Source organism: Aotus nancymaae, unplaced genomic scaffold, assembly GCF_030222135.1.
Source record: "Aotus nancymaae isolate 86718 unplaced genomic scaffold, 86718_ANA_hifiasm-v0.15.2.pri h1tg000046l, whole genome shotgun sequence".
In the NCBI taxonomy this organism is placed as follows: domain Eukaryota; kingdom Metazoa; phylum Chordata; class Mammalia; order Primates; family Aotidae; genus Aotus; species Aotus nancymaae.
The window spans coordinates 21,742,451-21,758,593 of NW_026988460.1; the positions used below are offsets into that span (position 1 = coordinate 21,742,451).

The 16,143-nt window shown below is 52.5% G+C and overlaps 1 protein-coding gene across 14 annotated transcripts in view; it reads left to right on the forward strand.

Moving 5' to 3' along the window:
- The window catches only part of ATP2B2 (ATPase plasma membrane Ca2+ transporting 2), a 392,052-nt gene that overhangs the window by 316,429 nt on the left and 59,480 nt on the right, over positions 1 to 16,143 (forward strand). For 7 of the 14 annotated variants that reach the window (XM_012471790.3, XM_012471770.3, XM_012471772.3 and 4 more), the window contains 3 exons: positions 10,613 to 10,738; positions 12,476 to 12,508; positions 13,626 to 13,685. In XM_012471790.3, coding sequence (XP_012327213.1) covers positions 10,613 to 10,738; positions 12,476 to 12,508; positions 13,626 to 13,685 — 219 coding nt within the window. The remainder of the gene's footprint in view (positions 1 to 10,612; positions 10,739 to 12,475; positions 12,509 to 13,625; positions 13,686 to 16,143) is intronic. The other 7 variants (XM_012471785.3, XM_064361986.1, XM_064361988.1 and 4 more) reach the window with 2 other exon arrangements.

The following is a 16,143-nucleotide window of genomic DNA, read 5'->3' on the forward strand; positions in this document are numbered from 1 at the left end:
CCCTCTGGGATGAAGTGATTGACAGACAGGGCATCCTTGGGGGCAGTGGCCAGGTAAGTCCTCTGGATGTGTGGAAGCCCGGGGCAGGCATGGAAACTTCAGGTAGTTTGGAGAAGAGGGAAGAGGGGAGGATGCTGGCAGGAGGCTGGAGAGAGAATGTGTTCAGAATCACTGCTCCAACAGCATCACAAACCAGCCAAGGAGGAGGGCACAGGTGCAGAGAGACCCTGGAAAAGACACGACGGGCAGAGATGGATGGGAAGCCAGCCAGCCAACCTGAGTGAGTCACAGGGTGGCCGGGTCTTGGAGCAGGGGCAGGAGGGCCCCATGGGAACAGAGGTGCCAAAAATAAGACAATGCTGAAGGCAGAGGATGGGAGCAGGAGATTTCAGAACGAGAAGCAGAAATGGGGAGTGAGGAGGTGCTTTGGGGAGCTTGGGGAACTCTCTGGCTATGTGTGCCAACTGCCTGTCAAGAAGCCTCAAAACTTGGAGAGGCCGGGATGTCCCCAGGGAGACCAGAAGTCCCAGGAGACCAACAGATCCTGCAGGAGAGCTGAGGCCTGCAGGCCCTTGGAGACTCAGAAGGGAGCTCACCCCTTAGTGGGGAAGAACAAGGGGACCGGAGACAGACAGAAGGCTTTCCAGGTCTCAGCAGGGATCCCAGTGAATCCTGTGAAGCCTGGGCTGTGGGGTCAGCGTTGGTCTTGGCAGGGTTCCCAGTTGTCTTGGAAGGGTGGCCTGTGGGCACTGAGATGAGAAAGGGTGACCGCAAGAAGCCACTGCAGGCCCTCTGAGCCCAAGTGAACCAGCGACCTTGGTCTCCATCTGTTCATCTGGCTGGAAGCCTGGGTAGATGGAGTAGGCCTGGGGCCTCTGGATGTCAGGAGACGTCAGTCAAGGTCTCCAGGATGTCGCTGTGGGCAGGAAGGAGAGCGGCATGCAGGAGCCTGGAGATCTTGGTGGGTTTGTGCTGGTTCTTGGGTTGCCGGTAATCTGGTGGACGGTTTCTAGTGGCCTTCCCCGGAGCTCTGTCCTGTTGCAATGTTCAAAGTGTTCCCATCAGTCTCTCAGAGCCCACAAGCGCAGGGAGTGTGGCAAAAAGAAAGCAAGAGTCAGGATACAGAAAGATGATCACAGGACACAGGATGAACCAGATGGAAGAAAGTGGAGCTCCACGGCGAGCCTGAAGCCCTGGCATCAGAAATCCAATTGCGTGGGGTCAGCAGGGCAAGGGAGTGTGGCTCGGCTCAAATTCATGGGAGAAACCGAGAAAGGGGCATAGCTGGCTCCTTAGAAAGCAGTATAATTGGAAAGAGAAATCTGTAACAGTCAGAACCATTATTGGACAAAAGAGGCTGCCTGTAAGGTAGTGAGTTCCCCATCACTGACTGTCTATGAGCAGGGCGTGGACAGGCTGCGAGTGGGGATATTGGAGAGTGGCCCACTGAGTGGGCCCTGCGTTCAGCACCCCTCCTAGCCCTGAGAGTACATTTACCATGCCCCATCTCTCACTCTGCCTCTACTACTATCTGTTTTATCTTGCTCCCTTCAGTCTGCCTCTAGGCTGTCCTCTCTTCCTAGTCTTATTTCTTCCTCTTTGCCCATTTAACTCCTTCCCATCTGCTCAAGCCCCACCTCCTGCATGAAGGCTTCCCTGGCCACCACTGCCCTGTGGCAGTCACCCCCTGACCACCTGGGACCCACTTTTAGCCTGTGACACTCTACTTTGTGCTTGGTCCACACAGGCACAACCTCGTCATGGTGACTTGAGTTTTGCACTGCACAAATATCTCAAATAAAATGAAGAACAAAATTCATCCACCATCCCACCACCCAACCAGATCTCATTGGTCTCACTTTTATAGGCCCTGCTGTCCTTGGCCACATGCAGATAGATGACACTACCAGGATGTGTTTCTGCGTCAATCCTCCTGCCCACACAGGTCTGAGCAGTCGGGAGCTCTGAGCTGGAAGCTCTCAGGAGGTTGTGCCCAGCTCACCCCTGGGCCCCACAGACCTTAGGCTCTGTTCTGCAGAGCGAATGGGGAGAAGCTGTGCAGTGTGATAGAAAGAGCAGAGCGTCAGACTGGGCTGAACAGGACCTGAACTCTCAAGTGAACTTGCTGTGTGGCCTTGGGCACATGGCTTCACTTCTCTGAGCCCATTTCCCTGGGAGGACAATAGGAGTGTCATTCATGATGTGCCGTGGGTGGATCCCTGGCACAGTGCTGCACAGGGAAGCTCAAGATGGGCTGGTCCCTCTCCCCATCCCGTGGGTGGGGCCCAGACTCGGGGTGAGACAGACTGACTTCCAGTCCCAACTCTACCCTCCTTAGCCAGGGACCCTCAACAAGCTTCTCCCCCTTTCTGATCATGGCCCCAGCTCATGAGGTTGTGTTGAAATGTGGAACCTCCAGTCTGTTTCCCCTTCTCATCCTTCATCTCAATGTCTCCTGTTTCCCACCTCTCTGGGCTACCTCCTTCCTCTCCATCATCCAACCCTTCCCGCCTTCAGCCTGCAGCAGGCTGCAGCAGCCTGCCTCCCCCAGGGGGTGTTCCTTGATTCATTTCTTCCCCAGTGTTCTGAATTCCCTGTATAACGGCCATTTGAATGCTCATTTTTGTGCACGACCAGATACCATGGGCCCTTTACATGTGCAAGGAGGCCTTGCTGGGCCTTCCCATCTGGTGATCCTTGAGGAACACAGAGGGACCAGGCTGGGCGCACTCGTGGGGTCCCTATGGTGGTTCAGAAAGCCTAGTGTCATCTCATGCATTGGTTCGGCTTAGAAAAGGGCAGAAAACACTCAGTTCTGGTCATTTGGTCCAACCATGACCCTGGACAGGTCCCTCAGCTCTCTGAGCTTCTGTGTCTGTGTCAGTGGAATGAGGGAGCTGGTGGGGCCCCCACTGCCTACCCCACAGGGCTGTTGTGGGGACCACAGACATGCATACATGTGACTCTCCTCTGCAAACAAACCCTATAGGTGGGAGGTGCTATATGGCATAGAAGGAACGTGGCATTTGGAGACAGAACACCCAGGTTCCAGCCCTCCAATGGCTCCCACTGTGGCCTCTGCCCTGCAGAACCTCAGTTTTCCCATCTGACAAGTGAGGGCAGACCAGCCTTCAGAAAGACTCAGATGACCTCAATACTCAGGGCACCAAAGAAATCCCAGAAAGCAAGCAGGTTTCCCCCTACTTTCCTACCCACCAAGGACAGACGAGCAGACACAAGCTTGTGTCCGGTGTATCTTCAGACAAGACGGAGCAGAAATGTTCAGAAATTGCAAACTCCTGTGTCTGCAGGGCCAGGCAGGGAGAGCACAGGTGCCAAACCCAGACCGCAGCTGCTTCCTGCTGCTGCCTGCAGAAGCGCCGGCCTGATCTGACCTGAGTGCTGGCTTTGCAGGAGGAGCCAGAAATCCATTTTCCTGCTCAAGCTCTTAATATTTAAGTATTGGCAAGAAATTCCCATTTTTTAAAGTCCCAGTGAATCAAGCCACATATGGGTGGGACCTAGAGTGCAAACTCTGAAACCTAGGCCTGTTTTTTAGCTTTGTATTTTAAGATAATTTCAAACTCTCAGAAAAGTTGCAAGGATGGTACAAAGAATACAGGCATGCCCTTCACTCAGATTTGGCTGTTGCTAACCTTTCACCCGCTTTGCTCTCTGACAAATCTCACTCTCCCCTCATCATGTAGATGTGGTGGCCCTCTCCCGCTAGATGCTGCAGGTGTATCTCCCAAGAGCAAGGGTATTCTCATGCATAACCACAACACAGCCATCAGTTCAGGAAACTTGACCTTGATGCAGTACTGTTACCTGCTGTGCCATCCATCTTCACATTCCCCCAATTGTCCCTGCAGCGCTCTGCAGGCCAGGATCCGTGTGGGGCCCTGCATGCCGCTGGGGCATCCTGCCTCTTTGGTCTCCTTCCACGTGGATCAGCACCTCATCTTTTCATAGTCTTTGTGGAAAGCCAGTGCTTTTTAAACCCTCCCAGGTCATGAACTTCCTGTGAGAGTTCCACAGTGATCTGTCTTATAAGGAACAGATGCCCAGACTCCTGATCTTGCAGCATTTCAGGGGATTCAATGATCCCTAGAGGACCCTGGTCTTATCCCAATTTGCAGCTGGGGAAACTGAGGCCCAGAGCAGAAGTGTAAGGCCACACAGAGGGCAGGGCACGGTGGGAGCCGGATCCCAGCCCCGGGTTCTTCCTATAGCCCACTTGGATGAGCCTGCCTCCAAAGACTGTATGGACTTTATTTCCCACTAGTGTGGCCTTTTCGAAGCACCTTGTAGTATCTTCCACTGGGAAATGCAGGGCTAGACTAGATGCCATCAGTGTGGCAGTGGAAGGGGCTGCAGCCAGGGGGCCAGGACAGCCGAGCTGTCTTCAAAAAACAGCAAGGCCTGGCTCCAGCTGGCCCAATGGCTCAGACCCTGACACACCCTCCCCCATTCCCCCTGCCAGCCAGAGCGCTAACAGCATGAGGTCCTGCAGGACATTGGTAAACCCTCTTGAGACTCTGCCCACATCCCAGTGCCTGCTGCCTAGCCCACCAAGCAGAAGGCCAGGCATGGGAGAGCCGGACCTGCCACCACTGCCACCGCCTCCAGGGAGCCTAGGACGACACCGTGACTGCAGAAGGCCCAGTCTGCTACTCGGCCCGCACTCTCTCCATTACACTACCCTGCCTCTTCTCCATGAGAGGCAGTGGGGTGTAGTGGATAGAGCACGGGTTCAAGTCCCAGCTCCACCACTCACAGCTGTGTGACCCTGGGTCATCCCTCAAGCTCTCTGAGCCAGAAAGTGGTGGGCGGAGGGACTGGGGGTTGAGCTTGCGCTAAAACCTACCTCACAGGGCTGTTGTGAGGAGGACACTTTGCCTGCTACCTCATGCTCTGTGAGCGTGTGTCATTAACTGCATTAATAACAATAATAGTGGAAAAACTGTGTCTGGGCTGGGAGTCATATTGGCTTTGTTTGGTGCTTGTGCCTGGAGGCAGGTGATAGCCCCCAGAAATGGCCTCCATCCCTTCTTCATGGCCTCTCCCCACTGAAGGAACCCTTTTAGAAGAGATGATCCCTCCCCTCTCACTGTCCAGAGAGAGGCCTGGAAGGTCACACCCAGGAGATCAGGGGACCCTAGGTTCCAGCCCCTACTGTCTTACACTCTCTGCCACTTCAGTCATTAACCCTCTCTGGGCTCAGAAACCCCATTCTGTAAAAGGAGGCCCCCCAGTTCTACCTATGGCTCAGCATACCCCACAAGCCACCACAGAAGGCTTTGACCCTGAGACTGCCACTATCTAGACCAACTCAGGGCAAGGGAGAGCCACCTCCTACTGTTCAGGACAGGCCCAAGGCCAGGATGAGCTTTGAGCCTGCAGCTGGGAAGGTCCTGGCCACTCTCTGCTGCCAGGTCAGAGACCAAGGAACATCCCCTCCACGGGACCAGGACAGAAGCTTGGGCAGGACAGGACAGACAGTCCCATCTGCAGAAACCACAGTGCCCCCTGAGCCTGGGCTCCCTTCTCCTCCCACCCACGGGATGGCTGGCATCTCCCCACCACGCTCCGGCCTCCGTCTCACTCCTCGGGCTGCCCCAGACCACTCTCCCGCCAACTTTATCCACAAGGTGGAAAGAGCACAAGATTGGAGCCACATACCGTCTCCCATCCCAGCTCTGCCTTCCTGGGCTGAATGCAGAGATGACTCCCCGAGCTGCTGCCCTATCTGTGAAACAGGGTGAGGCTGACCACCTCACAGACTGTGGCAGCCGAGCAAAAAGTGGCTCAGATGGGAGTTGGCACATCATGAATGCTTAAAAGATATTCTCTTCCTTCCTCCCCCTCCACCCAAAGATACTCTCAGTGGCTCCCTATTGAACACCAAGAAAAGACTCCGCTCTGTCGCCCTCCCCTCAGGCACTTCCTCACCCACTGCCATCACACTGGGCCACCTCCCATCTTTGGCTGTACCCCCTCCAGCCTACCATGTCCTTGGCTTGATTTGGTCTTGCATTGCTATGGATCTGTGTGCCTATCTGCTCTCCTTGAACCCAGCTAGACTGTGAGCTCCTGGAGGCAGGGACCACAGGGGGCCTCTCCTGCAGGCCCCAGAGCCTAGTGTGGAGTTGACACCCCACCATGTCTGTCCGTCCAGTGAAGGACTGTGGAACTGTGGGGAGGGGGCCCCATCTGGTCATTCTGTCCACACAGGCCTCTGCTGCTCCCTCCATACTCTCTTATTCCCAGAATGTAGCTGTCTACCCTACCCAGGACGTGCTGTAGGCTGGTCTTTCTGGGACAGAGTGTCGAGACACTATCACCGAGATGTGGTAACCTAAGCCAGCTCCCTCCCCACTCTACAGATCACAGAACTGAGGTCCAGAGAGGAGAGGTCACACAGCAATCAGAATTAGACACCAGGTCCCAGTTGCTGTCTTCCCAGTTCAGGGCTCGCTCTCTATCCCTCCCCTTGCTTGTGTATTCTGAAGGGCTCCATGGGCAGTTAGAGGAGGTGGAGGCTACAGAGTGCTGCCCAAGGAATTATGGACAGTGAGGTCCCACAAGGCCCTATCAGGGCCTCCATACCCAGGGGTTCCCACCTCTGCCCCTACCCAAACCCCTGCGGTCGTCCTTTGAGAGGGTTAGCCCACTGCCCTTTGACTTGGACGTCTGTTGCTCTGCCGTCAGTTCCTTCTGCCCTGATGTTAAGCATTGCCCTCTGCAGAGGACTCGTGGAGCTGGAGGGAAATGGCCTAGGGAATGCCCCAGTCCTTCAGAGTCTGCCTCTGGCAGGAGGGCTTGGGAGAGGAGAGGGCACAGCCCATTGAGGCGTGGGAGGAGGGGATACAGCTGGGATGAATGTGACCCTCCGCAAAACATAAAGGTGATTTATTAGGGGTGTCGGTATTTCCAATAATAAATGTAATACCCACCCTGGAAAGTTCAAAATAGTACAAAAAATTGTGCTGGAGTTTCAGCTTTAAACCTGGCTGTGCGGGGAAGGCCCAGAGGACACTCCCACTCAGACCCCGCCTTCAGGGGGCTCATGGTCAGGAGGAGCTAGCCCTGTAAGTACCCCCAGAGAAGACTGCAGGTGGTTCAGAGGAGACAGGTGAAGTCCCCTAGTGGGAGTCAGGAGGGCACCCAAGGGGAAGGCCACTCATCCTGTGGAGGAGGCTTTGAGCAAGAGGTGAGGGAAAGGCATTCAGGTGGTCACTGTGAGCAAAGGCCAGGGGCTGACACCAAGGGCCAGTGAGGCGCGCATGCTCCAAGGGCAGAGGCCACGAGACAGGACTCGATGTCCAGGGCCCAAGAAGGCTGAGGTCTCATCCAGGGAGTGCTGATTGAATGGGTTTGACCTCAGGAAGCCCTCCAAACCCTCGTAGAGGGCATTGGAGCTGCGGGGACACAGGTAAGAGTAGAGGCTTAGGGGCACCAGAGCACAGAGGGAGGTAGGACTGAGGGATTGTGGATGCCCCATCTCCCCTGCCCTGGCTATTGCTGGGCTCTGGAGGACACCTTGGGGCTTTTCCAGGGCTGGGCAGGGAGCGCACTATGCCTAGCCCCCTACCTGCCATCCTCCTCCCACCTCCCTGCCTCCGGATGTGGGTGTAGAGCTGCCAGCTCCTTGCTGTGATGGGAGTGATTAGATTAGAAGGTGATTTGGGGGTCTGATTATCTTGGGTGGAAATTGGCCTCCTGCATCTTTTTCCATCCTGCCTTGGCTTGGGAGGTGGGGAGCAGCCTCTCGGTTGCCACCTAAGCCAGAAAACCAATGCCTTCATTTCCAACTAACCTTTCTACTGATGTGTCTCAGACCAGAATGTGAGGGCCTTGTTCCCTGGGAGCAAAGTGGAAGGTAACAAAGACAACCAGCTCGGGGACAGCAGAGAGTTCAAGTCCAGGCTCTGCCCGTCACCAGCAGAGTGACTCGGCAGGCTGCCCCTTTACTCTGAGCCTCAGTTTCCTCCAGTTTAAGGACTAGATGAGATCATTGAGCATGGAGGGAAGCATGTGCCCTGCACACAGTAGGTGTTCTACAGAGGTCAGCCTGGGTGGCTGTTACTGCTTTCTGTGCTCTGTGAATGCAATGTAGTATATTCCTTGCTCTCCTTTGAACAGTCTCCAGTGATACCCCCCATGAGACCTCAGTTTCTCAGCATCTGTCTAATGCTGATATGTAACAACCCCTCCTTCTAGCCCCCTCACAAGCTGAGCCAGTGCCCAGGGAGACATCTGGTCAGCAAGTTATTATAATGACCAAGATCCCGTTATTGGGCCTCAACTCATCAGGGTGACAGAGCAGGGGTGCTCCAGGGTCTGCCTGTGATGAGAAGTCACCAGGCCTGGGATCCTCAGCCTGGAGCCAGTGTCTGAGCTCATTCTGTGGTCCCCACTGTGCCCTGCTGAGCAGGAATAAAAAGCACTGTCCTTCTGTCCTGGGAATGGCCAAGGAGCCTGCCATCAGAGATCTGGGTTCTGCACACCCCCTGTGTGATCCTTCATGACTTGGTTTCTGTATCTGTGCGTGGACAGATTGACATTTACCTGCCTGAAAGGGTTCATGGGAGAGTGTCTGTCTCTCTGAAAGCCCTTTGAGATCCTGAGATCCTGGAGACTTAAGAGGCTAGAGTGTTGCATGCACACACATACACACACACACACACACATACATGCATGCACACACACACACACACAACATTGAGATATTGCTCAGATCCTAGAAGAAAAGGGACAAGGTGAGTGATGCCACTTAAAAAGTAAAAACAGATGCCTTGCTTAAGGAAAGCTCTTTAGGTCCTGACTCAGAACCCCTCAACTCTTATTTTAGATACAATTCTAATGAGTTTCCTGACATGACTTCAAATCTGAAGCAAACCAAAACACAGTGAGAGATAAATTATGCTGAAAAGAGGAAGATGTGGCACCCAGTCACGAGGGGACAGAAAGAACTCTAAGAAGCAGAAGTGAGTTCAAGAAGCAAGGCATAGCATGTCAGAGAGTCACTGTTGTGACTGTCAGGGCCCCTGTGATACTGTCTAGCTAGGCCAGGGTGGAATTCTTACTCCCAAAAAATAAAAACAGGAAAAAAAAATTGTGTGCCCGGAGAGCCAACCTTCCAGGATCCAAATCCTTCCAGCACCAGCCAAAGGACAAAGGACCAGCAGTGCCGCATTCCCTCGCTGCTAGCACTGGGTGGGCATAGCTGCTGTCCACTTCCCAGACTGGGTCCCAGCCGCCATCCTGGGGTCGCCTTTGCTTCCCCAGTGAGGCCATGGCTTCAGTGGGCTTTTTTCCCCCAATTTTTACAATTATATTAATAGCAAAATACACATAACATAGAATTTACCATTTTAACCACTTTTAAGTGTACAGTTGAATGGCATTAAACATATTCACGTTGTTGTGCAACTGTCACCACCACTCATCCCCAGAACTCTTTTCATCTTTCCAAATTGAAACTCTGCACCCATTAACACTAACTTTCATCTCCCATCCCCAGCCCCTGGCACTCACCATTCTACGTTCTGGAGTCATATGGAATTTATGCTCCTTTCATGGCTGGCTCACTTACTTACTGCAGGGTTCTCAAGGTTCATCCATGTTGTAGCCTGTGTTCAAGTTTCTTTCTCTTTAAGGCTGAATAATATTCCATCGAGTGTATAGACCACATTTCTTTCCCCTCTGCAGCTTATCCTCCCTCTGAAGCCCTTGCTTGCTGTTGGACAAGTTGCTCTCTGAGCCTGCATGGTGGAAGGACTGCCAGCAACAAGACTCTCTCATCAAACAAAAACTGACACTGAAGCCCCAAAAATAAATAAAAATAGAGCCAACCCTGACCAAAGGCCTCCTTCACCCCCCCATAGCCACCCTTCCAGCCACCAGAAAGAATTTCAGGGCTCTTTGGAACCCAGTTTGAGAAATGTAAAGTTCTAGGAAAGAGGTTCTTAACCTTTCTTGCAGCATAGACCCCTGGGAAGTCTAGTGTCATCATGTGCCACCCCGACTCCAAATAAAACCTTGAAATACATAAAATGAAATGCATTGGATCACAAAGGAAATCAATTATATTGGCATAAGTAGAAAAAAATGTGTGGTATAGTGATGAGTGTACTTTATTAAAACTGAATAACAAGATCTAGCAAGCAATTGCATAACCACCTTATTTATAAAATAGAGATGAACACCAACAATGCTGCAATAACTGTAAAGTGATATGAAAAAAATCTGTGATTTTTGTAATGTGTATAGTGGCATCATGGACTCCAGGACACTCCTGGAATTTGTTGTCTACGTCTGTAAGGGTGGGAAAGGAGTGGGGAGAAGGAGACAGAAGGAGGAAGTGACCCTCCAGGTCAGGTAGTAGGTGGTGGGCCTGGGGCTGTTTGGGGTACCTGAGAACTGATAGATAACAGTGTTTCCAGCCCAGCACTCTCCTGAGGTGAAAGTGTGAATCTTAACTGTAGGTGGTGCCCCATGACCTCAGCAGGCAAAGACCCAGGAGCTAACTGAGACTTCATTTATTCACTCCTTTGGGGAGAGGGCTTCAGCCATGCAATGGTAACTAGGCTTTTGTCCCCTTTCCCAGGGACCCACGTGATGGAGGGCTCAGGAAGGATGTTGGTGACTGCTGTGGGTGTGAACTCTCAGACTGGCATCATCTTTACACTGCTGGGGGCTGGTGGTGAAGAGGAAGAGAAGAAAGACAAAAAAGGTAAGCCTAATCCCCTTGCAGGCCAGGAGAGGAGCTCTTAAGGCCACATTTTTTTGTTTGTTTGTTTATTTGTTCACTCAACAAAATAGTTATTGAGTGCCTTCTATGTCCACACCCTGTGCTGACAGCCACCTCATGCATCCTTAAGGCCTGCATGGGCCAGGTAGGCTCTGTCTGTTCCATCTCCAGGGTCTTGTCCCAGTCTGTCTTGTCCAATCATGTCATGGAAGCCCCTCCCTCCCCTCTGTGCCAAGCCAAGGATGCTGACCATGTTGTTGAGTCTCCACCCTCAAGTGGTAGAAGCAGCCAGCATCAATTGGTCCCTCATCACTCCAGTATTGAGTAGAAATCTCTACCCAAGCATATTCCTTCCAATATTGTCAACTCCACTGAGCAGAACTGAAAATCCACCCAGCACAGATTAATCTAAGACATGGGCAGAGGAGATTCTGGGAAAGGCAGCCAGATGCATGGCTTCAAATCAACTATTATGAGTTTGCTCTCCAGTGCTCCCAGACCTGCCATCTTGTCTGAGTTCTGGTTTTTCCTCCTTCTTGGAAATAAGATTCCTTATTCACTGGTCTCTCTTCAGTGTAGTAGACTAACCACCCAGGCCAAAAATGTCTCTCAGAACAGAGGAGGGATGCTCACACAAAAAGCTCAAGTCTCATTAGGCCAGGCACAAATCCAAAGGCCCAGGTTTCTGGTCCCAGTACAGCTGACTCCTTACCTGTCACCACACTTGGTCTCAGATAGCCCCCCTTTCACATTTTCAGTCTTTTGTCTCCTTCCTCAAGCTCTTGGGGAGGATCTGTGACATTCAGAACTTCTGGAATCCCAGAAGGTAGATGAGAGGACAGATGGCCACTCCCTGAGTTTTAGGGGCAGCCCTGCTCCCTCCTGCTCTCAGAGGCCAATCAGGTACAGAGCTTAGGTCAAGATTGAAAGTTACTTGCTCATGAAGGCAAAACCGATTTTCCAGGGGGTCCCCTAAGATTATGTTGGCCCCTCCCAGCAGGAATAATGGAGCTGAGCTATGTTCTGGGAAATTAGGAGGCTAAAGTAAAGAAGTGCTGAGGCTGAAACTGAGGAAAGGGTCCTGATCAAGAGTCCCAGAGAACATAAGGTGATTGTGGACATGCTGGGTTTGAATCTGTGGTCAGGATGGCTGAGCCCTATTCCACAATGCCAGCAGTTGGGCAGATCTGAGCAGGTAGGCAGGATGCAGCAATTTGTATCCATTGTCTTCACCTCACTGAGGCCTGGGTGAGGGGAAAATGCCCCCAGACTCTCCCATGGGCCAGATCTGTGGTTTTTAAAATACCAGTAAGAAGATAGGCCTCAGATGCCCTAGAAGCACAGTTTAGAGTCCTTCACTGAACATGCACCTGAACCCCAGTGAGATTGAGATGTCAGAAAACAGCCTGTGTGGAGAGAAGATGGTGGAATGTGGAAGGGACGTGGCAGAGGAAGCCTGGGGGGACAGCCCAGCATCTCAGGCCACCATGAGCAGCATGACCTCAGCTGGGCACCCTCTGCCTTCCCATCTCATCACCTCCACTAGGGACATTGCTTAGAGCCCACCAGCCACGTGTCCCCATTTCAGGGTGACCCTAGGTGTGTGGCCATGTGTGTACACACGTGTGTGTGTGTTTGTGTGTGTGTGTGTGCGCGCGCATGGGCAGATAAGGCTGTGTGCTTCTCCTTCATTAACATGTCTCAAAAATCATCACACAGGTGTGAAGAAGGGGGATGGCCTTCAGCTACCAGGTACAGTAAGACACCCTCAGGGTAGATGGGCTTTTAGAAGTAGCAGCAGGCTTTGGCCACTGGGCCCTGCCCCTAGACCACCAGCACACAGCTGGAGGAGGTCACATGCCTGTGGGTGGCTCCACCCCCCCAGACCCTCCTCTGCACCCTCGTATGATGCCAGCCCTGTGGGTCAAGCCAACACCCCACTCTACCCTCTTGCCCTTACAGTTCCTCATCCTACTGGCCAATGCCAAGTGGCACCACCACCATCTCCACACCAACCTCAGCCCTGCATACCAGCACACAAAGCTTGCTCACCATCACAGGACCCCCCAGCACCCCCAGGGATCCCATGCCCTCACACAACAGTGTGGTTCACCCAGTAGGGCCTCTTCCCTCTCCTGCCCATAGAACACTATTCCCCACCCCCAAGAAAGAGCAAAGGGTGTGAATTTAGCCATCTCACATCACTTTTAATTTCTAAATTAAGAAAAATTCACTAGTGCCTTTTCTGTCTCATACAAAATGCAACATACTTGATGTCACCTTTTAAATTTGGGGGGCATCTCACATGAGGGTTCCCAAAGCAGTCTCTGGAATGCCAGTTAGGGAAGGAGGCAGTGGCCTGAATCAAGGGCATGAATCCAGTTAAGTCAAAGTAATTACCATTAGCAAATGTTCTGCCAGAACACCCTGGTGTATGGAGATGGTGGTCATGGAGAATACTCATTTTGAGTGGTCCATGCCCACACTGCACTGCCTGTGAATATTTTTCCACTCCTGACCAGATTCCCTCATTTTATGGAATCCTCTCTGCCAGGGGACTCTCCTGACTGCTTGGACCAGCAGGGTCCAGACCTTAGCACAGACCAGCACCATCCCACCTAACCTTCCTGGTCATCCGCCATGCTTTATTTGAAAGACCCTCCATGTCTGAGTTTCTCCCCTCGACCTCTGCGGCATCTCTATGGAACATTTCACCCCCACCTCAAATTTGAGTTTCTTGGTTTCCAATGGAGGATTTTTTTTTAAGAATAGAGTCATGTTATCTCCCCGCAAGTGGGTTCATGTCTTTGTTGTTGTTGCTTTTCTCCATTGTGACACTGCATTTTCCATCCCTCCCACCCCCCTGCAGCAGCAGACGGTGCGGCAGCTTCAAATGCTGCAGATAGTGCGAATGCCAGCCTAGTCAATGGTATGTCTCCCACGGCGAGCTCCTGGTCGTGGTTGGATGGGCGTCTCTCCCCACCCCAACTCTGGGCTTTCTTTCCTTGTTCTGGACTGCACAGATCTCGGATGTGCATGGGCCGCTGGGACAGTCACCCTCTCACATGGGGCAGGCGCTTAAGACAGGAGCCACAGCCGGGGAGTCAGCTCTGCACCCGTCAGCCTCGCAGCTGCCAAAAAGGTGCTGGCTCCTGCTGGGCCCTTGACCCCCCCACAGAGCCCAGACAAGGGACAAGACTTTGGCTTCAGATTGGCTCCCAAGAAGCAGCATCCCACCCGGCGTGGCCCTTTCCTAAGCGTATTCCTGGCCCTGGCTTTGGGAAGAAGGCCTGGGGTCAGGACTTGGGCTGAAGCTGGCATCTGGGTCCCCAGCAAAGGCTCTGGCCCTCAACTCTAAAATTTCCTCGAGGCAAGGGGACCCAGGCCGAGATTCAGCTCCTTGGCCCTGTCCTGCAGCATGGCTGAGCCACCAGTAAACATTTCTTCCTCTTCTCTTTCACGGAGCCAACGGGCAGGGGGTTCGCTTGGGCTCGGGCCTGGTTCTGTCCCTCGAATGTGGACTGGTGTTTCTTGCTGTTGCCTGTGCTGGAGCGTTTGTCCTGGGTCTCAGGGGTGGAGGGTGGGGGAGAGGGGCTGACACTGTGTACTGGGGTCTGCATCCTAACCTTCTTACACACAGGCAGGAAGGAATTCCATTCACTTGCCCCAAAGCCTTAAGAGTTCAGATTTCTATCCCCTCCTGGCTTCAGAGCAACAGACAAGGCTTTTGTTTACTCAGATGCCACCCCTCTCCCCAAATTAGGTAACGTAATAGTCCCCCAGACTGCTCCTGAGCTGCCAAGAACCATTAGGGCTCCATCATGAAAACATGATGGGGGACTATTATGTTACCTAATAAAAACATGTTGGAACCCTGATGGCTGGGAGCCCCAGAGAAGCCGAGAGCAGGGGAAATCTTTTTCCCACCGTCTCTGCATACTAGGCACTGGGCTATGGCGTTCTCAACCATTGTATCATTCACTCCTCACCACTACTGCAAAATGTAGAGACTTGTTCCCCACAGCCTCCCATCCCCTGCCCTAGACCTCTGCCCAAGCCACCTGCATTCAAAGTGACCAATGATGGAAGCACCTAGTAGGTGTCAGGGCTGAGTAAGGTACTTCTGTGAGCAGTGCCTTGCCAGGAAGGACTAATTCTGGTGTGAGTCTATTTCAGGCACAGGAGGAGGAAGGAGGACAGCTTGAGGAGTGGGAGGTGTCATGCCTCAGGGAGGGGTGGCTGAGGGTGACAAGGAGAACCCATGTGGGCAAACCCATGGCTGGAAGAGAAGGAACCCGGAGGGGGCACCCACTTTCCCCACGGCAGTGAGCCTGCTGAGCTTTGTGAACATACAGACCCCATCTAGGCTGGCCAGTCCCAGAAGAAAAGGCAGTTTCACTTCCAAACTGCAGCAGAAAACCCCAAATATCCCAAGAAAAATGGCAGGAAAGATGGGAAACTTTCATTTCTTGATCATCTACTGTATACCAGACATGGTTGAAAGCATTTCATGTTTACTGTCTCATTTAATCCTCGTGACAACCCCATAATATGGGTTTTATTGTCCCTACTTTAAAGATGAGGAGACTGAGGCTCAAGGAGACCAAGACACTAGACTAAGGTCACAGAGCTAAAAAGTAGCAGAGCTGGGATTTGAACCCAGAACCCAGACCTGGCTGGCTCTAAAGTGTGTGCTTCTCCTCCTGATCCAGGATTTCCCAGTGGAGTATGTCTTGTAAGTTTCACAAGGATGTTAAGAGGTCTTCACCCCAAGAAAAGGATTCTGTAGTCAAAAATGTTTAAGAACCACTGGATTGAATTGGTCTCTTCCTGGTTATAGGACTACTTAGAGCCTTGAATGTGCTGGTGTGTAGTGAAGAGTTACTGAGTCACACAGAGTTTCCTAGGCTGATTTGACTGTAAGACCTTTCCTGGCTGAATCCTGTGGGATTGGTATGCCCTGTAATATACTGAGCGAAACAATGCTCTAAGCCATTGCTATTCAAAATGTGATCACAGGACCCACAGCCTATGTATCACCTGGGAGCTCCTTAAAAAAGCAGACTCGGCCGGGTGCGGTGGCTCAAGCCTGTAATCCCAGCACTTTGGGAGGCCGAGGTGGGTGGATCACGAGGTCAAGAGATCGAGACCATCCTGGTCAACATGGTGAAACCCCGTCTCTACTAATACAAAAAATTAGCTGGGCATGGTGGCGCGTGCCTGTAATCCCAGCTACTCAGGAGGCTGAGGCAGGAGAATTGCCTGAACCCAGGAGGCGGAGGTTGCGGTGAGCCGAGATGGCGCCATTGCACTCCAGCCTGGGTAACAAGCGAAACTCCGTCCCAAAAAAAAAAAAAAAGCAGACTCTCAGACCCCACCCCAGACCA